The sequence below is a fragment of the Lepidochelys kempii genome, chromosome 14 (genome assembly GCF_965140285.1).
Source record: "Lepidochelys kempii isolate rLepKem1 chromosome 14, rLepKem1.hap1, whole genome shotgun sequence".
NCBI classification, from domain to species: domain Eukaryota; kingdom Metazoa; phylum Chordata; order Testudines; family Cheloniidae; genus Lepidochelys; species Lepidochelys kempii.
The window spans coordinates 50,019,580-50,046,463 of record NC_136393.1 but is presented as its reverse complement, the minus strand read 5'-3'; the positions used below and the strand labels follow the sequence as shown (position 1 = coordinate 50,046,463).

The 26,884-nt window shown below is 66.9% G+C and overlaps 2 protein-coding genes across 3 annotated transcripts; one reads left to right on the top strand and one right to left on the bottom strand.

Annotated features, from left to right (window-relative positions):
* Positions 1–984: 984 nt before the first annotated feature.
* On the bottom strand, positions 985–7,350 carry NELFE (negative elongation factor complex member E). Of its 2 annotated transcripts, none has more exons than XM_078848712.1 (11): positions 7,115–7,350; positions 5,791–6,011; positions 5,163–5,235; positions 4,365–4,510; positions 4,210–4,284; positions 3,415–3,449; positions 2,671–2,867; positions 2,293–2,437; positions 1,966–2,020; positions 1,424–1,526; positions 985–1,110 (listed from the first exon to the last, which is right to left on the bottom strand). In XM_078848712.1, the coding sequence occupies exons 2-11, from the start codon at positions 5,863–5,865 to the stop codon at positions 1,037–1,039; spliced, it is 978 nt and encodes a 325-aa protein (XP_078704838.1). In that variant the 5' UTR covers positions 5,866–6,011; positions 7,115–7,350; the 3' UTR covers positions 985–1,036. The 2 variants fall into 2 exon arrangements, with proteins under 2 accessions (XP_078704838.1, XP_078704839.1); XM_078848713.1 differs by having other exon boundaries at positions 5,791–6,007.
* A 53-nt stretch (positions 7,351–7,403) lies between these two features.
* Positions 7,404–26,406, top strand: SKIC2 (SKI2 subunit of superkiller complex). Its single transcript, XM_078848387.1, is given in 31 exon segments — positions 7,404–7,505; positions 8,308–8,429; positions 8,526–8,635; positions 8,769–8,886; positions 9,222–9,336; positions 9,418–9,492; positions 9,915–9,968; positions 11,071–11,282; positions 11,428–11,619; positions 11,927–12,072; positions 12,225–12,371; positions 12,568–12,652; positions 16,747–16,853; positions 17,231–17,377; positions 17,495–17,594; positions 17,865–18,077; positions 19,195–19,305; positions 19,423–19,534; positions 19,823–19,941; positions 20,476–20,613; positions 20,698–20,835; positions 21,310–21,414; positions 21,863–22,022; positions 22,763–22,888; positions 23,130–23,191; positions 23,193–23,316; positions 23,395–23,415; positions 23,924–24,064; positions 24,450–24,647; positions 24,906–25,045; positions 25,817–26,406. Coding segments are annotated over 31 exon segments (3,852 nt in total). The 5' UTR covers positions 7,404–7,492; the 3' UTR covers positions 26,018–26,406.
* The last annotated feature ends 478 nt before the right edge of the window (positions 26,407–26,884 follow it).

Sequence of the window (26,884 nt, the reverse complement as noted above, 5' to 3'; positions counted from 1 at the left end):
AACTCGTCCCATGACTGGGGGGGCTGTGCTGTGGGGCGGGGGCAGCAGGGGGCTCTCCCCGGGCAGTCAGGGGCTGTGCTGTGAGAGCGGGGTGGGGGGACGGGGTGGGGGGCAGCAAGGGGCTGTGCTGTGGGGAGCGGGGCGGGGGGCAGCAGGGGGCTCTCCCCGGGCAGTCAGGGGCTGTGCTGTGGGGTGGGGGGACGGGGTGGGGGGCAGCAGGGGGCTCTCCCCGGGCAGTCAGGGGCTGTGCTGTGGGGAGGGGGGTGGGGGGCAGCAAGGGGCTGTGCTGTGGGGAGGGGGGTGGGGGGACGGGGTGGGGGGCAGCAGGGGCTGTGCTGTGGGGAGTGGGGTGGGGGGACGGGGTGGGGGGCAGCAGGGGGCTGTGCTGTGGGGAGTGGGGTGGGGGGACAGGGTGGGGGGCAGCAAGGGGCTGTGCTGTGGGGAGCGGGGCGGGGGGCAGCAGGGGGCTCTCCCCGGGCAGTCAGGGGCTGTGCTGTGGGGTGGAGGGACGGGGTAGGGGGCAGCAGGGGGCTCTCCCCGGGCAGTCAGGGGCTGTGCTGTGGGGAGCGGGGTGGGGGGACGGGGTGGGGGGCAGCAGGGGGCTGTGCTGTGGGGAGGGGGCGGGGGGCAGCAGGGGGCTCTCCCCGGGCAGTCAGGGGCTGTGCTGTGAGGAGCGGGGTGGGGGGACGGGGTGGGGGGCAGCAGGGGGCTGTGCTGTGGGGGAGCGGGGTGGGGGGACGGGGTGGGGGGCAGCAAGGGGCTGTGCTGTGGGGAGCGGGGCAGGGGGCAGCAGGGGGCTCTCCCCGGGCAGTCAGGGGCTGTGCTGTGAGGAGCGGGGTGGGGGGACGGGGTGGGGGGCAGCAGGGGGCTGTGCTGTGGGGAGCGGGGTGGGGGGACGGGGTGGGGGGCAGCAAGGGGCTGTGCTGTGGGGAGTGGGGTGGGGGGCAGCAGGGGGCTCTCCCTGGGGAAGGCAGACTCAGGTGGTGCAGTTTCAGTGAGTTTATTAAGGTGCTAACGAGCCCCTGCCCCCGCCGGATCAGAACAGGTCCTCGTTATAGACCACTTGCGAGCGCTTGTCCCGGTGGGAGCCCTTCGCGCTGTTCTTCACGGCTGGGGGAGGGATGGGGGGGGGTTAGTGCTGGCTGGGGAGACAGTCCCCCCCAAACACACACCCAGCTGGGTTAGAACCCAGGCATCCCTGCTCCCAACCACTAGACCCCACTCCCCTCCCCGAGCCAGGGAGAGAACCCAGGAGTCCGGGCTCGCAGCCTCCCTGCTCTAATCACTAGACTCCCCTCCCCTCCCCGAGCTGGGGAGAGAACCCAGGCGTCCGGGCTCCCAGCCCCCCCCACTCTAACCCACCACACCCCCTCCCCCCACCCCGAGCAGGGAGTGGACCCAGGCGACCGGCCCGCCCGCTTACCCAGTGATCCCCAGACGGATTTCCCGGTGGCCGCGTCCAGCATGGGCTGTTTGCGCGCGATGCTGACTTTCAGCTGCACGTCCTCAACCACGGCCCCGTTGAGCTGTGGGGAGAAGGGGGCACGGCTCAGAGCCCAGCCCCTCTGCCCCCGGCCGAGCCCACAGCGCCGGGCAAGGGGTCCCTGGGGAACCTGCCCCGCCCCACCCCAAAGCCAGCCGCATCCCAGCACCAGGCAAGGGGTCTCCGGGGAACCTGCCCCGCCCCACCCCAGAGCCAGCCGCATCCAGCACCAGGCGAGGGGTCTCCAGGGAACCTGCCCCGCCCCAGAGCCAGCTGCATGTCAGTGACGGGCGAGGGGTCCCTGGGTAACCAGCCCCACCCCAGAGCCAGCTGCATCCCCGTGCCGGGAGAGGGTCCCCGGGGAACCAGCCCCCGCCCCGCCCCAGAGCCAGCTGCATGTCAGTGACGGGTGAGGGGTCCCTGGGTAACCAGCCCCACCCTGCCCCAGAGCCAGCGGCGTTGCCAGGCCAGGGGGGCCGTACCTCAGCAATGGCCTGATCCGCTGACTCCATCTTCTCATACGTGACGAAGGCGCAACTGGGGGGCGAGATGTGAAAGGGGAGTCACTGGCCCCACCCCTGCCACAGCCCCGCCCCTTTAACTCCTCCCCATTCTTTCCAGCCCCGCCCATTCCTCCTCTGAAGCCCATCCCTCCTTTAGCTCTGCCCTTCTGTGCCTTTGCCATATCCTAGCTCCTCCCCTATTTCCTTCCAGTCCCACCCACTTGCCATAGCCACGCCCACCTCCAACTCAGGTCCCCTCTCTGCCCCACCCCTCAGCTGAAGCTCCACCCCTGACCCCGCCCTCACTTGCGGGGGTTGTCCATGGAGAGGTCGATGATGGTGCCGAAGGGGGAGAAGGCTCCACGCAGCAGGCTCTGGGTCATGTCGGTGCCGTAGACGTAAACCGTGTTCCCCTTGCGTGGGGCCCGCCGGTCCGGGAACGAGTCAGACCCTGCGGGAGACGGGGTCAGAGCCGCCGGGGAGAGCAGAACCCAGGAGTCCGGGCTCCCAGCCCCCCACACTCCAACCCACTAGACCCCCAACTCCCCTCCCAGAGCCAGGGAGAGAACCCAGGAGTCTGGGCTCCCAGCCCCGCCTGCTCCAACCCACGAGACCCCAACTCTCCTCCCAGAGCCAGGGAAAGAACCCAGGCGTCCTGGCTCCCAGCCCCCTGTGGTGCCGTACGGCGGAAGCTGCTGTCCCGCTCCCGGTCCCGGTCCCTCTCGCGGTCCCTCTCCCGGCTCCGCTCCCGGCTCTGCTCCCGGTCGTAGTCCCACTCGAAGGTGCGCAGCCCCTCGCCGCGCTCCGGCTCCTTCTCGGGGTCCCTCTCGTCCTCTGGCTCCTTCTCGGGGTCCCGCAGGCGCTCGCTGGAGCTCACGAAGCTGCGGCGGGGCAGGATCGCACGCCGGGGTTACGGCAGTCACTGGGGGTCTGCCCCAGCCGGGCCAATGCGTGGGAGCGCTCGGGGGCCTGGGGCAGTTATGCGAGGGCGCTTAAGGGCCTGGCCTGTCTCGGGAGGGGCGCTCGGGGGCCCCGTCCTGTCTCAGGGCAGTTATGGGAGGGGTGTTTGGGGGCCTGGGGCAGTTACGGGTAGGGCGCTCAGGGGCCTGGCCTGTCTCGGGAGGGGCGCTCGGGGCAGTTACGGAGGGGCGCTCGGGGGCCCGTCCTGTCTCAGGGCAGTTATGGGAGGGGTGTTTGGGGGGCCTGGGGCAGTTACGGGTAGGGCGCTCAGGGGCCTGGCCTGTCTCGGGAGGGGCGCTCGGGGCAGTTACGGGAGGGGTGCTCGGGGGCCCGTCCTGTCTCAGGGCAGTTATGGGAGGGGTGTTTGGGGGCCTGGGGCAGTTACGGGTAGGGGGCTTGGGGCCGGGCCTGTCTCGGGAGGGGCGCTCGGGGCCCAACCCGTCACAGGAGGGTCTCACGTCCACTCACCTCTCGTAGAGGGATTTCCGCTGGGGGCGCCGGGACTGGAGCAAACAGAAGAGAACGTCATCCCCTGTGAGCGCAGCCCAGCCCACCCCACCGAGTCGCGCTGGGAACCCCGGCGTCCGGGCCACGGCTCAGCATTCCAACCGCCCCTGCGGCAGGTGTCGACCTGGGACTCCCCTTCACCCCCTGCCCCATCTGCTCACAACTCCCCTCCCAAAGCTGGGACAGAACCCAGGAGTCCTGGCTCCCAGCCCGCCTGCTCTAACCCCCCAGACCCACTCTGAGATAGCGCGCTCGCCTGCTCTAACCCCCCAGACCCCACTCCCCTCCCACAGCTGGGATAGAACCCAGGAGTCCTGGCTCCCAGCCCGCCTGCTCTAACCCCCCAGACCCCACTCCCCTCCCACAGCTGGGATAGAACCCAGGAGTCCTGGCTCCCAGCCCGCCTGCTCTAACCCCCCAGACCCCACTCCCCTCCCACAGCTGGGATAGAACCCAGGAGTCCTGGCTCCCAGCCCGCCTGCTCTAACCCCCCAGACCCCGCTCCCCTCCCACAGCTGGGATAGAACCCAGGAGTCCTGGCTCCCAGCCCGCCTGCTCTAACCCCCCAGACCCCACTCCCCTCCCACAGCTGGGACAGAACCCAGGAGTCCTGGCTCCCAGCCCGCCTGCTCTAACCCCCCAGACCCCACTCCCCCTCCCACAGCTGGGACAGATCCCAGGAGTCCTGGCTCCCAGCCCGCCTGCTGTAACCCCCCAGACCCCACTCCTCCCTCAGAGAACCCAGGCATCCGGTACCTCCTGGCATTCGTCATCGGCCGACAGGCTGCGCTGGAATGGCTGGAAGGTCGGGGCTGGTCCTTTCTCAGGGTCCTAGGGAGAGACACAGAGTGAAGGGGTGTCCGGGGGGGGGGTCTCCGCTCCATGGCACCCCCTGCCCCTCCTCCACTCACCTTCAGCTTCCCCTCCAGCGTCCGCGAGCGCTTGAACCCGCAGTTCTTGTTCTCCGCCTTGATGGCGCTGATGGCTCCCGTCTTCACCAGCATCTTGGCCTGCTCCGTGGCCGTGGCCGTGTCCACCACCGGCTGGTCTGAGATGGCTGGTGGGAGGGGCAGGGATAGGACCCAGGCGTCCGGGCTCCCCGCTGTAACCACCAGCCCTCACTCCCCTCCCAGTGCTGGGGAGAGAACCCAGGCGTCCGGGCTCCCCGCTGTAACCACCAGCCCCCACTCCCCTCCCAGTGCTGGGGAGAGAACCCAGGCGTCCGGGCTCCCCGCTGTAACCACCAGCCCCCACTCCCCTCCCAGTGCTGGGGAGAGAACCCAGGCGTCCGGGGCTCCCCGCTGTAACCACCAGCCCTCACTCCCCTCCCAGTGCTGGGAGAGAACCCAGGCGTCCGGGCTCCCCGCTGTAACCACCAGCCCCCACTCCCCTCCCAGTGCTGGGGAGAGAACCCAGGCGTCCGGGCTCCCCGCTGTAACCACCAGCCCTCACTCCCCTCCCAGTGCTGGGGAGAGAACCCAGGCGTCCGGGCTCCCCGCTGTAACCACCAGCCCCCACTCCCCTCCCAGTGCTGGGGAGAGAACCCAGGCGTCCGGGCTCCCCGCTGTAACCACCAGCCCTCACTCCCCTCCCAGTGCTGGGGAGAGAACCCAGGGCTCCGGGCTCCCAAAGACCGCCCCGTGACCCCGCTCTGAACCCCAGCCCCCACCCCTCCTAGAGCTGGGAGAAGCCAGGCGTCCGGGCTTCACAGCGTTTAATGCCTCCCTGGCTGGCCTGGCTGGTCGAAGTCTGTTGCTTCTTCAGAGCCAGGAGAGCCTTTTTCTGGGGGTCAAAACGGAAAAGTCAGTGCGGGGGCAGTTCCCCCTCCACCCCTTCACCCCACGGCCCGCATTCCCCTCCCTGCGCCCCACAGGCCCCACATTCCCCTCCCCACGCCTCATCGGCCCTGTACTCCCTGTCCCCGCATTCCCCTGCCCGCACCTCATGGGCCCCATGTTCCCCCTCCCCACACCTCATGGGCCCCACATTCCTGCCCCCCTGCCCCACGGGCCCCACATTCCCCTCCCCACACCTCATGGGCCCCACATTCCTGCCCCCCTGCCCCACGGGCCCCACATTCCCCTCCCCCACACCTCATGGGCCCCACATTCCTGCCCCCCTGCCCCACATTCCCCTCCCCATGCCTCATGGGCCCCACATTCCTGCCCCCCTGCCCCACGGGCCCCACATTCTCCTCCCCATGTCTTATAAGCCCCACATTCCTGCTCCCCACCCCTATCCAGGCCCCACATTCCCCCCCTCCCTGCCCCTAGCCCAGCCCTCCGGGCCCATCTAGCCCGGTATCCCGCCTGCCGAGGGGGGGTTATGGGCTCTGACCTTCTTCTTCAGCTTAGCGAACTTCTTCTGCAGGGCCTCCTCTTCCTCGGTGAGGGCGGGGGGCAGGACGAGCATGGCGGGGGGCTAGTGCTGGCCAGCCCAGAACCGGAACCGGGAGCAGGGCTAAACGCCCACAGGCAGGGAGCCTCCTGGGGGGGGGGCTGTTCCAGGGCGAGCCCCCAGCGCTGCCCGGGTCTGGTCACTGGTGCTGTGGGTCCTGCCTGAGGGAACAGACAGAGCCCTGACTCCCGGGGGGTTGCTTAGCTCCCCGCCCCCGGAAAGTACCCACAATCCCCTGGGGAAGCCTTTCACCAGCACCCACAGTGCACTGGGGCAGCCCCCAGCTTCTCCCACAATGCAGCCTGGCTGGGGAGAGCCCAGAATGCCCCAGGGCCCCTGGGGTGCACGGGACCCTGCCATCCCACAATGCACCTGCTCTACCCAGAATGCCCCAGGCCTAGGTCAACCGACACTCGGCATGGGCACCGCCGGCCTTCATTGCACCTGGCCCCCAGCCAACCTCAGCCAAGGTACCGCCATCCCCATAATGCCACCGCTCCACAATGCACTGGGGCCGATGCCAACCGCTCCCATGATACCCCCTGGGCAGACCACCGACCCCAGCGCACTGGGGGAGCCCGCCCACGGCTCCCACGATGCACCGGGGCCGACGCCAACCCCCCAGCACTCTGTCACCCCCGCCAGCCGCTCCCATGATGCACCAAGGACGCCCCCGCCAGCCGCTCCCATGATGCACTGGGCCCCCCCCACCAGCCGCTCCCATGAATGCACCAGGACGCCCCCACCAGCCGCTCCCATGATGCACCAGGACGCCCCCACCAGCCGCTCCCATGATGCACTGGGCCCCCCCCACCAGCTGCTCCCATGATGCACCAGGACGCCCCGCCAGCCACTCCCATGATGCACTGGGCCCCCCCCCCCACCAGCCGCTCCCATGATGCACCAGGACGCCCCCGCCAGCCACTCCCATGATGCACTGGGCCCCCCCCCCCCACCAGCCAGCTCCCATGATGCACCAGGACGCCCCCGCCAGCCGCTCCCATGATGCACTGGGCCCCCCCCCCGCCAGCCGCTCCATGATGCACCAGGACGCCCCCGCCAGCCGCTCCCATGATGCACTGGGCCCCCCCCCCCACCAGCCGCTCCCATGATGCACCAGGACGCCCCCGCCAGCCGCTCCCATGATGCACCAGGGCCGACGCCAACCCCTCCCCCCCCCCAGCGTCTCGGGACCCCTACAGCGCGGGCGGGGGGCTGGAAGTCGGGGTCCCCGCGCGCCCAGCGCCCCCGCCCCCGCACTGACCCTCGCCGCTGCCCGTCGGTGGCCGCTCCGCGATGCCCCGCCCCCCGCTCCGCGGCCTATCGGCGGAGAGGCGCCGCTCATTGGCCTGCGCGGCGGCGCGAGGGCGGAGCGCTCAAAGGCGGGGCGGGGCGACTCATTTACATACGGGCCCCGCCCCCCGGGCGGGAAGACGAGAGACGCGTCCCGGCGCCGTGCCTCCGCTTTCCCGGCTCGAGAGAGTCACTTCCGCCCGCAGTGCTGCCCCTCGCCGGCTTCCGGCCCCGCTTCCGCCCCGCAGTGCTGCCCTCGGCCCGCTTCCGGCCCCGCTTCCGCCCCGCAGGGAGATGAGCTGGCGGAGGGGGGAGCGCTTCCGGGGCAGGGGGGCGGCCCGCGGCGGAGATGGAGAGGATGAGTGAGAGGGGGAGGGGATATGGGGGGCTGGGCTGGAAGGGGAGCGCTTGGGTGTCCGGGGGGCGGGGTGTCCGGGGGGAGCACTTGGGGGGCGAGGTGTCTGGGAGGGGAGAGCGGGAGGGGAGGACTGGGGGGGTGTCCCAGAGAGTGGAGTGGGGGGAGCACTTGGGGGGGCAGGGTGGCTGGGAGGGGTGGGGTGGGAGGGGAGGACTTGGGGGTGGGGTGTCTGGGAGGGGTGGGGTGGGAGGGGAAGACTTGGGGGGGGTGGGTGTCTGGGGGAGCACTGGGGGGGTGGGAGGGGAGGACTGGGGGGTGGGGGTCGTCTGGGGGGTGGGGGGAGCACTTGGGGGTGGGGTGTCTGGGAGGGGTGGGGTGGGAGAGGAAGACTTGGGGGTGGGGTGTCTGGGGGAGCACTGGGGGGGGTGGGAGGGGAGGACTGGGGGGGTGTCCCAGAGAGTGGGGTGGGGGGGAAGCACTTGGGGGGGTGGGGTTGTCTGGGAGAGGGGGGGGTGAGGGGGAGCACTTGGGGGTGGGGGTGTCTCGGAGGGGTGTGAGGTGGGAGGGGAAGACTTGGGGGGGTGGGGGTGTCTGGGGGAGTGGGAGGGGAGGGACTGGGGGGTGTCCCAGAGAGTGAGGTGGGGGGAAGCACTTGGGGGGGCGGGGTGTCTGGGGGGGAGGGGAGGACTGGGAGGGTGTCCCAGAGAGCGGGGTGGGGGGGAGCACTTGGGGGGTGTCTGGGAGGGGTGTGTGTGTGTGTGGGTATCTTGAGGCCGAATGTGGAGTCTGACCCCCCCCTCCCCCAGAGCTGCCCCCCCGGGGGCCCATGGAGCTGCCCCTCTCCATGCTGGAAGTGGGCTGCGCCGGACGCTTCGAACTCCTCACCTGCCCGGAGCAGCCCGATGGGGACACGTTCCCCCTCTCCACGGTGAGCCCCCCAGCGCCGGCGTGGAGCCAGCGCCCCCCGCTGCCCCCCGTGCCCTGCCCGGCCGGTGTTCGAAGTCTGCCTTCTCTCTGCTTCCAGCTGCCCCACGGGCTGCCCCCCTACGCCCTGGACCTGGCCTCGGAGCTGGAGCGGCGCTTCCTGGCCAGCCCCGAATGGCTGCCCCTCCACAGCTTCGAGAGGGCCCACAGGTGAGCGGCACGGGCCAGTGGGGCCCCAGGGCATCTGTCCCCAGAGGTGGCTGATCCCTTGGATGGGGGGGGCGTGTTGGAGGGGGCTCTGGGGCGGGGACTGGTGATGACTCCGCCCCTCTGCCACCCCCAGGGTCTGGCCTCGGGAGAAGGACATCTGGTCGCTGCTGGAGACGGCCCCCACCCCCGTGCACTCCACGCTGCAGACAGAGCGGGACCCCACCACGGGGCAGATCCTGGCCTTCAGAGAGGTGAGCGCGCCGGCCCGGACGCCGGGGTCCTGTCCCTTCCCTCCGCGGGGGCTTGGAGCCATCTAGCACCCCAGAGGTGTGGTCCCAGACCCCGGGGTCTGGTCCCTGTGCTGCCCGGGCTTGGGGGCCGGGTGGCCCCTGGGCGTGCCCACCCTGACGCCGGGATCCTATCCCCTTGCTCTCAGTGGGGTGGGATCTGTGGAGGCCCCTCGGGGTGAGCCTAGTCCTGGACGCCTGGGTCCCCAACCCCCCTCAGCCCCTCCCCCAGGGTCTTGGAGCCGCGCGGCCCCCTGTGGACACTGCCCGCTCTGATCCCCTCCCGCTCTCCGCCCCAGGCGCCATTGGACAACATGGGGCTGTCGGCCAAGAACTCGCTCTCCTTCCAGCGGGCACCGGGGCCCCCTGCCCAGGCCCTGCGGGGCAGCAGCACCAACTATCCCTTCTGGCCAGGTACGTGACCCTGCCTGCCCCCCGAGCTGCCCCACCCTGCCCTGGGGGCTGCTGGGACTGAGCCTCTCTCTGGCTCCCTAGGCGGGATGGACGAGCCCAGCATGGAGCAGATCAGCGCCAAAGGCCACCTGGAGGAGGACATCGACTTCGAGAGAGGTACTGGGGACCCTGGCGTCCTGCATCCCCCCCGCCCCACCTGCCCGCCCATGTCCCATGTCCCATCCCCACCCCAAAGCCAGCCAGTTCCCATGTCCCTTTCCCTGCCCCCCTGAGCAAGTCGGCCAGTGCCTGCCCTGGGGCCGGATGGGAGATGGCGCCCCCGAGAGCGGACAGGCCCCATGTCCCATTCCCCGCCCCCCTGAGCCAGCCAGTCCCTGCTGTGGGGCTGGATGGGAGATGGCGCCCCCCCAGAGGGCAGAGACCCCATGTCCCATTCCCCATCCCCCTGAGCCAGCCAGTCCCTGTCCTGGGGCCGGGTGGGAGATGGCGCCCCAGAGAGGGGACAGGCCCCATTCCCTGCCCCCCGAGCCAGCTTTCCCTGATGAAATTCTGCCGCCTTTTCCTTCCCCGCTGCCCAGACTTGCTGACGGTGCCGCCGGGCTGGAAGAAGGGGGTGGAGTTCAAGCCGCAAGGTACTGACCCTCCAACTGGGGAGCCCTGGGGAGGGGGAGCGGGTTGGGGGGGACCGGCAGGGCTGCCCCCTGCCCAGGCTGGCTCTTGTCCTTTCCTCCCGGCTCCTGGCCAAGGGGGAGTGTGTGAGCCCAGTGCGGCAGCTGGACAGATGCTGGCTTGTTGGGGCGAAGATGGGTGGGGTCTTGGGGAATGGGGGGGGCAATGGGGCCCAAGCTTTTGGCTGCTGGGCTGTAGCTGGGCGGGTGCTCATTTTGGGGGGTCCCCTCTGAGATCCCTGTCACGGAGTCCCAGGGCGATGCTCTGGACCTGCTCCCTACGAAGCCAGTGAGGACTCTGGGGCAGTCCCCTCTCGGGGAGCAGCCTGTCTGCAGGACCCACAGCTCACCCGGCTTCCCCCTTCCTGGGTCTGACCTCGGAGCATTCAGCATCCTCTGCCCCTCCCTGCGCTTCCCACAGCCAGTCCACTCAGGGGGTCCTGGGGGGGCCAGAGGGTCCTGCCCCCTAACTCCGCAGACAGACGTGACTCGCAGCCAGCCAGGAAAACAGAAGGTTTATTAGACGACAGGAACAAGGTCTAACACAGAGCTTGCAGGTGCAGAGAACGGGACCCCTCAGCTGAGTCCATTCTGGGGGGCAGTGAGCCAGACAACCCCGTCTGCACTTCACTCCTCGTCCCCAGCCAGCCCCAAACTGAAACTCCCTCCAGCCCCTCCTCCTCTGGGCTTTGTCCCTTTCCCGGGCCAGGAGGTCACCTGATCCCTTTGTTCTCCAACCCTTTAGCTCTCACCTTGCAGGGGGAAGGGCCCAGGCCATCAGTGGCCCGGAAACAGGGTGTCGGCCATTCTCTGTGTCCAGACCCCTGCACACACCTGCCCTCTAGGGCTCTGCAATGATCATACACCCTTATCTTAAGATACATAAGAACTGCATAGGGGAAACTGAGGCACCCCCACACTATTCAGAGGAAACATTAGGAACAGTCCTGCTTCGTCACATCCCCCAGCCCAAGGACCCAGTGTGTGTCCCCCACAGTGGGTTGGTCCCCTTGAAGCCCTCCCTTCCCCAGCTCTTCACCCCTGTATTTGTCCCCCGCAACTGCAGTGCTCCAGGCTTCCCCGGGGCTGCTGCCCCTGTCCGGCCTGCTGGGGGCGCTGGACTCCTTTGAGCTGGGCGGCTCCAGTGAGGAGGAGGAGGAGGAGAAGAGGAAGACAAAGGCCAAGGGGCCAGGGGGGAAGGAGGGAGACACCCCCCCGGCCCCCACCCCCGCTGTGAAGAGGGCAGACAGCCTAGGGGAGGGAAGTTTTGGGGTGCCAGTCAGGGTGCTGGGGGGGGAATCTGGGGTTGGTGTTCGGGGGGGTCTCAATGAGCGGGGTTCTTGTGAGGGGACTAACGGGAGGGGATGCTCTGGGGGGCACTAGGGCGTGGTGTGAAGAGCAGAGGTAGGGTGCTGTGGGGCAGGGGGAAGGGATTGCCCTGGATGCTGAGCCCTCTAACCAGCCCCTCTGCCCCCCCCAGGAGGTGACCCACGGGCCCCCGCCGCCCACCCAGGCCATGCCTCCACAGCCCCCCAAGGAGCAATGGGCAATTCCTGTCGATATCTCTTCGCCTGTGGACGACTTCTACAAACGCATCCCTGACCCGGCCTTCCGGGTGAGACCCCCGCCCTGGGCAGCGCTGGGGGGCTGTGACCCTGTGTGGGGGGCATCTCCCCGGCTGCCAGTGCTGGGGGGCTGTGATCCTGCGGGGGGACACTATCCTGGCTGTCAGTGCTGGGTGCTGGGGTCTGTGGCGGTGGGGCCCCAGGGGGGGCGCTGTCCTGACTGTCACTGCTGAGCTGCGGGGGGCCGTGAGGGGAGGGGGGCGCTGTCCCCGGTCCATCAATGCTGGGGGTCTGTCCTGCAGAGGAGGCCCAGTGGGGGGCTCTGTTCCGGCTGACTCGGTTTCCCCACGCTCCCAGTGGCCGTTTGAGCCGGACGTGTTCCAGAAACAGGCCATCCTGCACCTGGAGAAACACGACTCGGTCTTCGTGGCCGCACACACCTCGGCGGGGAAGACGGTGGTGGCCGAATACGCCATCGCCCTGACCCAGAAGCACATGACCAGGTGAGAGCGTGCACCCCCGACCCAGATCCAGCCAGCGTTCCCCCCAGGGGACAGGCCCCGTGCCCCGTTTCCTCCGCCCGTGCCGTTCCACACACCCCCACAGCCAGCCGGCTGCCCCGTCTTTACCCCTTTCGGTCCCGTCTCCCCACCAGGACCATCTACACCTCCCCCATCAAGGCTCTGTCCAACCAGAAGTTCCGCGATTTCAAGAACACCTTTGGGGACGTGGGGCTGCTGACGGGGGACGTCCAGCTGCACCCCGATGCCTCCTGCCTCATCATGACCACCGAGATCCTGCGGTGAGGGGTTCCCGGGGCTGGGGGGAGGCTGGGCAGGGGGCTGTGGGTTGGGAGTGAGGGGGGCAGGGGGCCGTGGGTCGGGAATGAGGGGCAGCAGCAAACCTGGGGGGCAGCTGGGTGGGGGGGGGAGTGAGGGGCAGGGGCTGTGGGGCTGGCCAGGGGGCCATGGGTCTAGCTGTCTGTCCGTTTGGCTCAGGTCCATGCTGTATAACGGCTCAGACGTGATCCGGGATCTGGAGTGGGTGATCTTTGACGAGGTTCATTACATCAACGATGCAGAGGTGAGTTGGGGGGCGCATCGTGGGCAACATAAGAGCGGCCAGACTGAGTCAGCCCGACGGACCCTCTAGCCCCGTGTCCTGTCTTCCGACAGTGGCCAGTGCCAGGTGCCCCAGAGGGAATGAACAGAACAGGGCAGTTATCAAGGGATCCATCCCCTGTCACCCATTCCCAGCGTCTGGCAAACAGAGGCCGGGGCCACCATCCATGCCCTTCCTGGCTAATAGCCAGTGATGGACCCCGATCCTCCATGAACCTACCTAGTTCCTTTCTTAACCCTGTTCTAGTCTTGGCCTTCACAACATCCTCTGGCAAGGAGTTCCACAGGGTGACTGCGTTGTGTGAAGAAATACTTCCTTGTGTTTTAAACTTGCTGCCGATTCATTTCACTGGGGGACTCCTCGTTCTTGTGTTATAAGGGGTAAATAACACTTCCTGATTCACTTTCTCCCCCCAATCAGAATTTTATAGATCTCCCTCATATCCCCCCATGTCGTCTCTTTTCCACGCTGAACAGTCCCCGTCTTATTAATCTCTCCTCACACAGCATCCGTTCCACACCCCTAATCATTTTTGTTTCTGAAACTTTTCCAATTCCAATATATATTTTTTGAGATGGGGCAACCCCATCTGCACGCAATGTTTGGGATGTGGGCATACCATGGATTTATAGAGAGGCAACATGGTATTTTCTGTCGTCTTCTCTGTCCCTTTCCTGATGATTCCCAGCATTTTGTTCGCTTTTTTGACACCGCTGCACATTGAGTGGATCTTTTCAGAGAACTCTCCACACTGACTCCAAGATCTCTTCCTTGAGTGGGAACAGCTAATTCAGACCCCATCATTTTGTATGCATGGTTGGGATGATGATTTCCAACGTGCATTACTTTGGTTTATCAACATTGAATTTCATCTGCCAGTTTGTTGCCCAGGCACCCAGTTTTGAGAGACCCTTTTGTAGCTCTTTGCAGTTTGTCTGGGACTTAACTATCTTGAGTAATTTTGTAAATTTTTTGCAAACTTTTCAACCAGTTTGCCTGGTACTGAAGTCAGGCTTATCTGCTCGTAATTGCCGGGGTCACCTCTGGAGCCCTTTTTAAAAATTGGCGTCACATTAGCTGTCCTCCCATCATCTGGTACAGAAGCCGATTTAAATGATCAGTTACAAACTACAGTTGTTAGTCCTGCAATTTCACATCAGACTTTCTTCAGAACTCTTGGGTGAATCCCATCTGGTGCTGGTGACATATCAATTTCTTCCAAAACCTCCTCTAATGACACCTCAATCTGGGACAGTTCCTCAGATCTGTCACCTAACAAGAATGGCTCAGTTTTGGGAATCTCCCTCACATCCTCAGCCTTGAAGACCGATGCAAAGAATTCATTTAGTTTCTCCGCAATGGCCTTGTCATCCTTGAGTGCTCCTTTCACACCTCCATCGTCCAGTGGCCCCACTGGTTGGGTAGCCGGCTTCCTGCTTCTGATCTACATAAAAAAAATTTGCTTTTAGTTTGAGTCTTTGGCGAGCTGTTCTTCAGATTCTGTTTTGCCTTTCCTAATTATATTTTACACTTCCTTTGCCAGAGTTTATGCTCCTTTCTATTTGCCTCAGGAGGATTTAACTTCCACTTTCTAAAGGATGCCACCTTGCCTCTCACTGCTTCTCTTACTTCATTGTTTAGCCACGGTGGCACTTTTTTGGTTCTCTTACTGTGTTTTTTAATTTGGGGTATACATTTAAGTTGAGCCTCTATTACGGTTGTCATGGGGTCACCGGGCAATGCTCAGGACCTGCTCCCTACGAAGCCAGGCAGGACTCTGGGGGAGCCTCCTCTCTCTGAGCAGCCTGTCTGCAGGGCAAAAAGCTTCCACCTTCCTGGGTCCGACCTTGGAGCATTCAGCATCCTCTGCCCCTCTGTGCGCTTCCCCCAGCGAGTCCACCCAGGCGGGGTCCTGGGAGGGCCAGGGGGCCCCGCACCCCAACTCCGCAGTCGGACGGGACTCTCAGCCAGCCAGGAAAACAGAAGGTTTATTAGTCAACAGGAACACAGTATAGGGCAGAGCTTGTTAGCACAGAAATCAGGGACTTTCAGCCAAGTCCATCTTGGGGAGCCCTGGGCCAGACACCTTGGACTCCCCCCTCCAGCCCCCCCCACGCAGACTGACCCAACCTCCGACACCCACCAGTTGCCCCTCCTCCTTCTCTTTTTCTCACTTCCCGGGTGAAAGATGTCACCTGGTTGCACCCCCTTCTGGGTCCCAGGTCACACAGGTGCAAACAGCTGGGCAGCCTCTCCTGCCCCCGGGCCCCAGCAAAAATCACCCCCCCTCCCCCAATTCTCATCCCCGAATTACTGGTGCAGCACACAGGGAAACTGAGGCACACACAGTATTAGTCTGGGACAGTAAGACTCACACGCAACGTAACGAGATAAATAAAACCCCGCTTCGTCACGTCTTGTGTCTTTAAAAAGTTTCCATGCAGCTTGCAGGGATTTCACTTTTGGCGTTTTTTGTACCTGTTAATTTCTGTTTCGCTAACCTCCTCGTTTCTGTGTCGTTCCCCTTTCTGAAATTAAATGCTACAGTGCTGGGCCGCTGTGGTGTTTTCCCTGTCACAGGGACGTTAAATGTAATCAGACTACGGTCACTATTGTCAAGCGGTCCAGCTCTGTTTACCTCTCGGACCAGATCCTGCGCTCCACTTAGGACCAAATGAAGAACTGCCTCTCCTCTCATGGCTTCCAGGACCAGCTGCTCCAAGCAGCCGTCATTTAAGGTTATCTCTGCAGGGGCTGTGGGGCTGGCCAGGGCTGACCTGTACCCAGTCAATATGGGGATAGTTGGAATCCCACATTATTATTGACGGCAAAGAGTCCCGTGGCACCTTTTATAGACTAACAGACGTATTGGAGCATGAGTTTTTATTTTTGAGTTTTTATTTTTGTAGCCCCTCTTATCTCTCTGAGCATTTCGCAGTCACTCGCACCATCCTGGTCAGGTGGTCGGTAGTTTATCCCTACTGCTATATTATTATTCAAGCACGGAATTACTATCCAGAGAGATTCTATGGGACCGTTCAGTTCATTTAAGATTTTTACTTCATTTGATTCTACGCTTTTTCACATCTAGTGCCCCTCCCACACCAGCACGACCTGTTCTGTCCTTCCGATATATTTTATACCCTGGTATTACTGTGTCCCACTGCCTATCCTCATTCCACCAAGTTCATGTGATGCCTGTCCTGTCCATCTCCTCATTTAACATGAGGCACTCTCGTTCACCCATCTTAGGATTTAGACTTCTGGCATTGGTATAAAAGCACTTTAAAAACTTGTCACTTTTTAGCGGTCTGCCATTACACGATGTAATTGAACGGGGCTCTTTCATTTGACTGTTTCTCATCAGATCCTACCCGTATTTTATCATCTTCCATCCTCTCCTCTTGACTAGGACATAGAGAATCTCCATTGATGGATCCTCCCCTAAGGGATGTCTCTGTCCGAACCACGTGCTCCTCCGCACCCCTCAGCTTTCCCCCAGCCTTTAATTTAAAAACTGCTCCACGACCGTTTTCATGTTAAGTGCCAGCAATCTGGTTCCAATCTGGTGTAGGTGGAGCCCGTCCTTCCTGTACAGGCTCCCCCTTTCCCAAAAGTTTCCCCTGTTCCTAATGCATCTGAACCCCTCCTCCCTGCACCATTGTCTCATCCCCGCATGGAGACCCAGCAGCATGGGGTGGTCAGGCAGGGGAGGGGAGAATGGGGGCAATCAAGGGGCTTGGGGTAAGGATCACTGAGGGGCGACTGTGGGGGCAGGATTGGGGTGGGGGATCAGGGAGGGGTCTCTGGGGGGGCCTATGGCTTGAGCTAACACTCTCCGTGACCCCCCAGCATGGCGTGGTGTAGGGGGAGGGAGGGCGGGCATACTATACACTGACACCCCCCCCCCCGCAGCATGGTGTGGTGCGGTGCGGAAGGAGTGGGGGCAGGCTGTACACTGATTTTTCCCCCCGCCCCGTTCCCTCCCAGCACGGCATGGTGTAGGGGCAGGGGGGCATGCTGTACACTGACACCCCCCCATTTTCCCCCCCCAGCGCGGTGTGGTGTGGGAGGAGGTGCTGATCATGCTGCCAGAGCACGTGAACATCATCCTGCTCAGCGCCACCGTCCCCAACACGCTGGAGTTTGCCGACTGGATCGGGTGAGGGGGGGGTTCCGGGGGGGGGGGGGGGGGGCTGAGAGTGGTGGGGACAGGAGGGTGGAGGCTGGGGAGGATCGGGGGCGGGGGAGGGTGGGGGGGCTGGGAGGATCTGGGGTGCTGGGGATACAGAAGCTGGGGGGAAGCGGGGTGTATGGTGGGGGGGGCTGGGAGGATCTGGGGTGCCGGGGATACGGGGGCTGGGAGGTGTATGATGGGGGCGCTGGGAGGTTCTGGGGTGCTGGGGATACAGAAGCTGGGGGGAAGCAGGGTGTATGGTGGGGGTGCTGGGAGGATCTGGGGTGCAGGGATCTGGGGGCTGGAAGGGCTGGGGGGCAGGCGGGAGGGCCCACGGGTGCTGACACCCCCCAACGCCGCAGGCGGATCAAGAGGAAGCGGATCTACGTGATCAGCACCCTGCGGCGCCCGGTGCCCCTCGAGCACCATCTCTACACAGGCAACAGCCACAAGACCCAGCACGAGCTCTTCCTGCTCCTCGACGCCCGCGGCACCTTCCTCACCAAGGGGTGAGCCCCCCGCACCTCCCCCGGGGCCGGGCTGGGGGTCTCCCCCGCCCGCTGTCCCCCAGGGCCCCCTGTTCCCTCCGAGGGCCGGGCGTCTCCCCTCACCCGCTGTCCCTGCAGGTACTACGCGGCGGTGGAGGCGAAGAAGGAGCGCTCCAGCAAACACGCCCAGACCTTCGGGGCCAAGCAGCCCACGCACATGGGCACTGGGCCGGGCCAGGTCAGCGCCAGGGGTTACGGCCACGCTGCGGGGTGGGGGGGGCAGCTGGGATTGCAGTGGGGCGGGGGGGGGAGTTCACTGTGATGTGACAGGCTCCAGGGTGACAGTGGGGTGTGGTGGGAGGTGGGTGTGGGGGTGTCCTGGGGACTGGGACAGGCATGGGGGGTGCGCTGTTGGGGGGCAGTTAGGGGGAATATGGGATTGGGGGCAGGGTGGAGATGCGGGGGAGCTCAGGGCCCCAGCGTGACCCCCCTCCCCGTCCCCCGCCAGGAGAAGGGCGTGTGGCTCTCACTGATGGACGCGCTGCGGAAGCGGGACCAGCTGCCCGTGGTGGCCTTCACCTTCTCCCGCGCCCGGTGCGACGACAACGCGTCCGCGCTCACCACCCTCGACCTGACCACGAGCGCCGAGAAGAGCCAGGTCCACCTCTTCTTCCAGAAATGCCTCTCCCGCCTCAAGGGCTCCGACCGCCAGCTGCCCCAGGTCAGAGCCGGGAACGGGACAGGAAGTGGGGCTGGCACTGGCCCAGCTCCTCGTGGATGGGACAGGAAGTGGGGCTGGCACTGGCCTGGCTCCTCTGGATGGGACCGGAAGTGGGGCCCTTAATAGGGCTCGAAGTGCTACCCTACAGAGGTCAAAGGGCGTGGGTGGCCATCTTGGGCATTGGGACAGGCTGGGCTCTCCAGGGAGGGGACAGGAAGTGCACGTTCATTAAAGGGAGGCCGGAGAGCTGGCAGTGGACACTGCAAGGCAGGCCCAGGGCTTTGGGCGGGCTCTGCTGTGATGGGACAGGAAGTGGGCACCCTGGCATGGCTGCTGGAGGTTAAAGGGCACTCAGGCAGGAAGTCCCGCCCCACAGGGCTAGGGTTGCTGGGGGTCCACAAGGTGGCGCTGAAGGACCTGGCAGGTGCCGCCCTATAGGACGCTTCTGGGGCCAGGGAGACAGGAAGTTGTGCCCCGCTGGGCGAAAGGGGGTTGGGAGAAATCTCTGTCTGTGTAGTGCTTCCGGGTCACTCAACAGGAAGTGACATCAGCTGGGTCCCTTGGCGTGTGTGTCTGACTGGCCCATTGCCCCTCTCCGTTGAGGGAGGGGTTGGAGGGTGCCAGACAGGAAGTCCCGACCCCAGGGAGAACAGGGTTGGCGGGAGGGCATGGGCGGGGGGGGCCCCAGCCAGGCCAAAGGGCACTCAGCAGGACGTGACTGGGGGGTGGCGGGAGTGAGGCGAGCACTTCCTGTGTGGCGCCCTTTGACCTGGAAGTTGTAGTCGGCCACCCCGGAAACGGGTCCCTGCTGGAAGGGTTTGGCCTGAGCCTGCTTCCAGGTCAAAGGGCACCTCTCGGAAAGCGGGGTGGGGGAGGGGCAGGAAGTTGGGGTTGGCGTTAGTTGGTCAGGCACTTCCAGGTCAAAGGGCGCCACACAGGAAGTTGTGTTGGGTGACGCAGGCAGTGGGCGTGCTGGGTTCCTGAGGGGTTGGCTTGAGTGCAGGGCTCCCTCGGGCACTTCCGGGGCGAAGGGCGCTGGACAGGAAGTCTCCTGGGGCGAGGCAGGAAGCGGGGTCTCCAGCGCGCACCCGGCTTTAATGTGTCCCATCCCCCCCAGGTGCTGCACATGGTGGACCTGCTGAAGCGGGGCATCGGGGTGCACCACAGCGGGATCCTGCCCATCCTCAAGGAGGTCGTGGAGATGCTCTTCAGCAAGGGGCTGGTCAAGGTGAGAGGGGGCGGGGCGGGAGGGAGGAGCCAGAGGGGGCGGGGCTGGGCAGAGGGGGAGGGGCGGGGCGGGGCGTGACCACATGTTTTGTGTCCCCCGTCTCCCCCTCCCACCCAGATCCTCTTCGCCACCGAGACCTTTGCCATGGGGGTGAACATGCCGGCCCGCACCGTGGTCTTCGACTCCATCCGCAAGCACGACGGCTCCAGCTTCCGCGACCTGCTGCCAGGTGGGTGCTGGGGGCCTGTGGTGTGGGGGGCGGGGCGGGGGCAGCAGGGGGCTCTCCCCGGCCACCAGAGCTGGCCCCATTGCCCCAGGGCGGCGCTAGGGGGCAGCGCTGTGGTGGAGCACCAGGGGGCGCTCTCAGGCTCCGTGGGTCCCTTGCAGGCACGTACATCCAGATGGCGGGGCGGGCCAGGGGCTGGTGGCTGTGCTCTGGGGCGGGGGGGAAGAAGGGGGCTGTGCTGTGCCCTGGGGGCACCAGGGGGCGCTCTCAGGCTCCGTGGGTCCCTTGCAGGCGAGTACATCCAGATGGCGGGGCGGGCCGGGCGCCGGGGGCTGGACACCACGGGGATGGTCATCGTGCTCTGCAAGACCCGTGTGCCCGAGATGGCCGACCTGCACCGCATGATGCTGGTGAGCGATCTGCCCTGGGGCAGGGGGTGTCGTCGTCGTCTCTCCCCCCCCCCCCCCCCGGGGACTGAGCCTGGCATGGCCTCCCAGGGGCGGAGGAAGGGCCCGGATTGTGTCCTGGGGCCCCCCGCCATTCCCTGCACATGGATACCCCGAGGGACCCCCCCAACCAGCTACCTACACTGGGGACATACGCCCACCCCCTTCCTGGCCTGGCTAGCTGCCTGCCCTGACTCCTCCTCCCCCCCCCCCCCCCCCCGGCGGGCGCTTGTCCAAGGGATACGTGCCCCCTGCGGCCAGGCCACCTGCCCCAGCCGCCCCTCCTGGGGAACCCCTCGAGCGCTGGGGGAACCCCTCGCCCTCCCAGCCGCCCCTCCCGGGGAACCCCTCGCCCTCCCAGCCGCCCCTTGCCCTCCAAGCCGCCCCTCCCGGGGAACCCCTCGCCCTCCCAGCCGCCCCTCCCGGGGAACCCCTCGCGCGCTGGGGGAACCCCTCGCCCTCCCAGCTGCCGCTCCCAGCCGCCCCGCTGCCCCCCAGGGGAAGCCGACCCAGCTGCAGTCCCAGTTCCGCCTGACCTACACCATGATCCTGAACCTGCTGCGGGTGGAGGCCCTGCGCGTGGAGGACATGATGAAACGCAGCTTCTCCGAGTTCCCCAGCCGCAAGGACAGCCAGGTGAGGGGGGGCGGGGCGGGGGGGGCACCGGGGGGGCCAGCTGGGGTGGCCGAGCAGCCCCTGAGGCTCTGTCGCCCCCCGCAGGCCCACGAACACACCATCGCCCAGCTGAGCCGCCGGCTGGCCGCCATGGAGGAGGTGGACACGAGCGGGCAGCTCAGCGACCTGCCGGAGTACGGCCGGGCCGTGCAGGAGCTGCAGGAGACGCGCCGCATGATCCAGGTAGGGGCTGCCTGCAGGGGGCGCCCGCCGCGGGCGGGGACTGGCTGGCTCGGGGGGCGGGGTATGGGGCATGGGGCCTGTCAGGGGCACCGGCTCCCCTCTGGCCCCAGGGCGGGGACTGGCTGGCTCGGGGGGCGGGGCATGGGGCCTGTCAGGGGCACCGGCTCCCCTCTGGCCCCAGGGCGGGGACTGGCTGGCTCGGGGGGCGGGGCATGGGGCATGGGCCTGTCAGGGGCACCGGCTGCCCTCTGGCCCCAGGGCGGGGACTGGCTGGCTCGGGGGGCAGGGCATGGGGCCTGTCAGGGACACCGGCTCCCCTCTGGCCCCAGGGCAGGGGACTGGATGGCTCAGGGAATGGGGCCGGGGGCCTGTCCCTTCTGGGCGGGGCCGGACTGTGGGGGCAGGCTGGCTGGGTGGAGGGGCGGGGAATAGGGCACGGGGGGCGCAGGGTAACGGTCTCCTCCCTGGCTGCAGAGGCGGGTGGCAGAGTCGGCCAGCGGGCTGAAGGCTCTGGCCCCGGGTCGAGTGGTGATAGTCAATAACCCGGCTCACCGGAACGCCCTGGGGGTGATCTTACAGGTGAGGGGCGCTAGGGGGCGCTGTGCTGCAGGGAGGGGATGGGGGGACGGACATGCTTCCTCTTCCTGCCCCAAACCCCTTCACAGCGTTGTGTTCTGCTGTTCCCGCACTGGGTGCGCCCCACCCCAGAGGGGCCGCATCGCGGTGCCGGGAGGTCCCGAGGTAAACACCCCCTACCCCAGAGGGGCTGCGTCTTGGCGCCAGGCCGGGGGGTCCTGCAGGTAACCAGCTGCTCACGCCCCACCCCAGAGGGGCTGGCTCTTGGCTCCAGGCCAGGGGGTCTCTGGGTAACCAGCCCCTGCACCCCACCCCAGAGGGGCTGGCTCTTGGCTCCGAGCCAGGGGGTCCCTGGGTAACCAGTTCTCCCCAACACCACCCCAGAGGGGCCACCTCTCTGTGCCAGGCCGGAGGGTCCCCAGGTAACCGACCCCCCATCTCCCCTTTGCAGGTCTCCTCAGACACGGCCAACCGGATGTTCACCACCCTGGTGCTGTGTGAGAAGACCCCTGAGGGGAGGACCCCAGGAGGGGACACGGGAGGGGGCAGCCCCACCCCAGAGGTTCCCTTCCCTGATGACCTGCTGCTCAACAAGCTCTTCCTGCCGGAAGGTAGGGGGCTGGGAGCCCGGACGCCTGGGTTCTCTCCCCGGCTCTGGGAGGGGAGTGGAGTCTGGTGGGTTAGAGCCGGGGGGCTGGGAGCCCGGACGCCTGGGTTCTCTCCCCGGCTCTGGGAGGGGAGTGGAGTCTGGTGGGTTAGAGCCGGGGGGCTGGGAGCCCGGACGCCTGGGTTCTCTCCCCGGCTCTGGGAGGGGAGTGGAGTCTGGTGGGTTAGAGCCGGGGGGCTGGGAGCCAGGACGCCTGGGTTCTCTCCCCGGCTCTGGGAGGGGAGTGGAGTCTGGTGGGTTAGAGCCGGGGGGCTGGGAGCCCGGACGCCTGGGTTCTCTCCCCGGCTCTGGGAGGGGAGTGGAGTCTGGTGGGTTAGAGCCGGGGGGCTGGGAGCCCGGACGCCTGGGTTCTCTCCCCGGCTCTGGGAGGGGAGTGGAGTCTGGTGGGTTAGAGCCGGGGGGCTGGGAGCCCGGACGCCTGGGTTCTCTCCCCGGCTCTGGGAGGGGAGTGGAGTCTGGTGGGTTAGAGCCGGGGGGCTGGGAGCCCGGACGCCTGGGTTCTCTCCCCGGCTCTGGGAGGGGAGTGGAGTCTGGTGGGTTAGAGCCGGGGGGCTGGGAGCCAGGACGCCTGGGTTCTCTCCCCGGCTCTGGGAGGGGAGTGGAGTCTGGTGGGTTAGAGCTGGGGGGCTGGGAGCCCGGACGCCTGGGTTCTCTGCCCCGCTCTGGCTAGCGTCTTCCCCCCAGGGCCCTGCGGCCACACCGTGGAGCAGCTGGGCCCCTGCGACCTGGCGGCGATCACGGGCAAGACGCTGCGGGTGAACGCCGAGCGCATCCTGGAGGACGTCAAAAAGAGACAGATGCCGCGGTTCAGGTCAGGGGGTCCCGGGGCTGGGGCGCGGGGGGAATCCCATCTCACTGTGGGTCAGGAGTGGGGCGGGGGCCTCCAGGTGAGGGGAAGTGGGCTCCCCTGGCTGGGGAGGGGACCCCATATTCTCCTGGTGGGGTTGGGGGTCCCAGGTGCCGGTTCAGGGGGGGCGCTGGCGATTTGGGACGTGGGAAGTGTGGGGCGGGGTGGGGCTGGGGGGCCAGGGCTGATGTGTGCCGTTGCAGGAGCGACCCCCCCCGGCCCCTCGGCTGTGCAGGCGGGCCCAGGAGCTGCTACGGCTGGCGGAGGGGGGCGCCGGGGGGGCTGCCCCGCCTGGACCCGGTGGGCACCCTGCAGCTGAAGGAGCTGGCGGTTGCGGAGGGCGCCATGCGGCTCCGGCGCCTGGAGGAGGCGCTTGCCCGGCTTCCAGTGCGTCCAGAGCCCCCCGCTTCCCCCAGCAGGTGAGTGGGGCCGGGGCCGGCGGCGTGGGGGGACTCCACCGACCCCCCAGGACCTGCAGCTCGCTGTGTCTGTGGGGGGCCTCTCACTCACTCACTCACTCTCCCTCTCTCACATGGCTGGCCGAGCATGGGGGCGGATGGGGGTTTGGGGGGGAATTGGGGCCAGTCTCACCCCCTCCCCCGTCCCCCCCAGTACCTGCGGCTGGCCAAGTGGGGGGGGATGGGGGGGGGGAATTGGGGCCAGTCTCACCCCCATGTCCCCCCCAGTACCTGCGGCTGGCCAAGTGGGGGGGGATGGGGGGGGGGGAATTGGGGCCAGTCTCACCCCCTCCCCGTCCCCCCCCAGTACCTGCGGCTGGCCAAGTGGGGGGGGGATGGGGGGGGAATTGGGGCCAGTCTCACCCCCATGTCCCCCCCAGTACCTGCGGCTGGCCAAGTGGGGGGGGATGGGGGGGGCATGGGGGTTTGGGGGGGGAATTGGGGCCAGTCTCACCCCCATGTCCCCCGCAGTACCTGCGGCTGGCCAAGTGGGGGGGGATGGGGGGGGCATGGGGGTTTGGGGGGGGGAATTGGGGCCAGTCTCACCCCCATGTCCCCCCCAGTACCTGCGGCTGGCCGAGCGGCTGCGGCTGCGGGCAGAGCTGGAACACCTGCGCTTCCTGCTGTCGGACCAGTCCCTGCTGCTGCTGCCCGAGTACCAGCAACGCGTGGAGGTGAGCCCCGCCCCACACCCCTGCCCCACGGCCCCCGCCCCACAGCACTGCCCCCGAGTACCAGCAACGCGTGGAGGTGAGCCCCGCCCCACACACCCTGCCCCACAGCCACGGCCCCCGCCCCCACAGCACTGCCCCCGAGTACCAGCAACGCGTGGAGGGTGAGCCCTGCTCCACAGCCACGGCCCCCGCCCCACAGCACTGCCCCCCGAGTCCCAAAACACGTGGAGGTGCAGCCCTGCCCCAGGGCCCCACCCCACAGCGTTGCCCCAGAGCCCCCACAGTACCAGCACCATGCGGTGAGCCCTGCCCCTAGTCCCAGCGCTGCGTGGCGGTGAGCCCTGCCCACAGCCCGTCGTTCCCCCCAGGTGCTGCGGGGCGCTGCGCTACGTGGACGCGGGGGGGCGCGGTGCAGCTGGCCGGGCGCGTGGCCTGCGAGATCAGTAACCACGAGCTGCTGCTGACGGAGCTGGTGTTCGACAACCTGCTGACGGAGCTGCGGCCGGAGGAGAGCGTGGCCCTGCTCAGCTGCCTGGTCTGCCAGACCAAGGACCAGGCCGAGCCCCAGGTGCCCAGCGTGCTCCGCAAGGTGAGCCCGGACGCCTGGGCTCTCTCCCCGGCTCTGGGGGCCAGGCCGCCCAGGTTCTGCCCCCCGTGTGGGGGCTGGTGGGGAGAGGCTGGGAGCCAGGACTCCTGGGTTCTCTGCCTGGCTCTGGGGGCTGGGGCTGTGGACCTCCTGGGTTCTAATCCTGGGACTGAGGGGGGGAAGGGGCTGGGAGCCCGGACTCCTGGGTTCTCTGCCCAGGATGGGGAGCCAGGCCCCTCACTGCTGGCTCTCCCCGGCAGGGGCATGGAGCGGATCCGGGCAGTGGCCGAGCGCATCGCCCTGCTGCAGCGGGAGTGCGGCCTGCGGGAGTCGGTGGAGGATTTCGTGGCGCAGTACAACTTCGGCCTGGTGGAGGTGGTGTACGAGTGGGCCCGCGGCATGGTGAGCGGCCAGCACCCCAGGGGGGCCCCCAAAGTCCCACGCCCCCCAGCCAGCCAGGCCCCCGCCCCCCAAGCGGGAGAGGAAGCCCAGGCCATGTGTTCCGACACCCCCCAGCCAGCCAGCCCCCTGCCCCACCGAACGGGAGGGGAACCCCAGGGCCCCGTGTCCCATGCCCCCGGACAGGAGAGGAAGCCCAGGCCCCGTGTCCCAAGCCCCCGTAGCCAGGCCCCCCTGCCCCCGGACGGGAGGGGAACCCCAGGCCCCGTGTCCCAAGCCCCCGTAGCCAGGCCCCCTGCCCCCGGACGGGAGGGGAACCCCAGGCCCCGTGTCCCAAGCCCCCCGTAGCCAGGCCCCCTGCCCCCGGACGGGAGGGGAACCCCAGGCCCCGTGTCCCAAGCCCCCCGTAGCCAGGCCCCCTGCCCCCGGACGGGAGGGGGAACCCCAGGCCCCGTGTCCCCAAGCCCCCGTAGCCAGGCCCCCTGCCCCCCGGACGGGAGGGGGAACCCCAGGCCCCGTGTCCCAAGCCCCCCGTAGCCAGGCCCCCTGCCCCCGGACGGGAGGGGGAACCCCAGGCCCCGTGTCCCAAGCCCCCGTAGCCAGGCCCCCCTGCCCCCGGACGGGAGGGGAACCCCAGGCCCCGTGTCCCAAGCCCCCGGACAGGAGAGGAAGCCCAGGCTCCATGTCCCAAGCCCCCGTAGCCAGGCCCCCGCCCCCGGACGGGAGGGGAACCCCAACCAGCCACGTCCACGTCCCCCGCCCTCTCTCCCCCAGCCCTTTGCCGAGATCGCCCGGCTGACGGAGGTGCAGGAGGGGATCATCGTGCGCTGCATCCAGCGGCTGGACGAGACCTGCCGGGACGTGCGCAACGCGGCCCGGGTCATCGGGGAGCCCACGCTGCACGCCAAGATGGAGCAGGCCTCCAACCTGATCAAGAGAGACATCGTCTTCGCTGCCAGCCTCTACACCCAGTGACCCCACCGTGACCTTTAACCTCTGTGAGGTCAGCATCTCCTGCCCTCTGACCCTTCACCCCCAGGGCAAGGCAAGAGCATGTGGACTGTGATTGCAGGGATCAGCCTTTGCCCTGTGACCTTTCACCTCTAGCCATGGCATCTGCCCTTTCACCCCAGCTGGTAGGCCGGGGCAGGGGGGCCGCTAGCTGTGATTTCACCCCATGGCAGCTGGAGGTTGGAGTCTAACCTTTGCCCTGCAGCTCAGGGGTCAGTGGGGGGCAGCAGCCCTGACCCCTCCCCCCAGCTCCCCTAATGGCTGACAATGGGGGGCAGGGTGGAGAGACAGGAATCTGGTGCCCCCCAGCAGGGGCCTCTGTGTCCAACCTGTTAATAAATCTGTCTGCAGCAGCCGCCGTGTGGGGGCTTGATTGGGGAGTGGGTGAATCCCCCCATAGCCCTGCGGGGGTAGCTTCCCTGTAGGTGTCAGTGCCCCCCATGCCCCAGCCTCACGTCCCAGCTGCTCCTCTGGGGCATTCGGGGGGGGCCCTGTACTGGGAGCATCTGACCCCCCCCCCCATGCCAGGAGAAACCCAGGAGTCCTGTGCTCACCATGCTGAGGGGTCTTCCTACTGCACTTTGGTATTCAGAGAGACAAACCCCTTTTCTCCCCCCCCCGCCCAGAGCAGGTGGGCTGATCCATGCCCCCCCCCCGCCCAGAGCAGGTGGGCTGGTCCAAATGTGGCTCCACCTCTGCTTGTGTCCATAACTGGTTCGGTCCATGAATACTCCACCAGGGGGGAGCAGAGTTCCCTTGGCGATGGAATGTCCCATTGCAAAGGGGAGCAGAATGCTCATGTGACCATGGAAGGAGGGGAGTAGCTTTGAG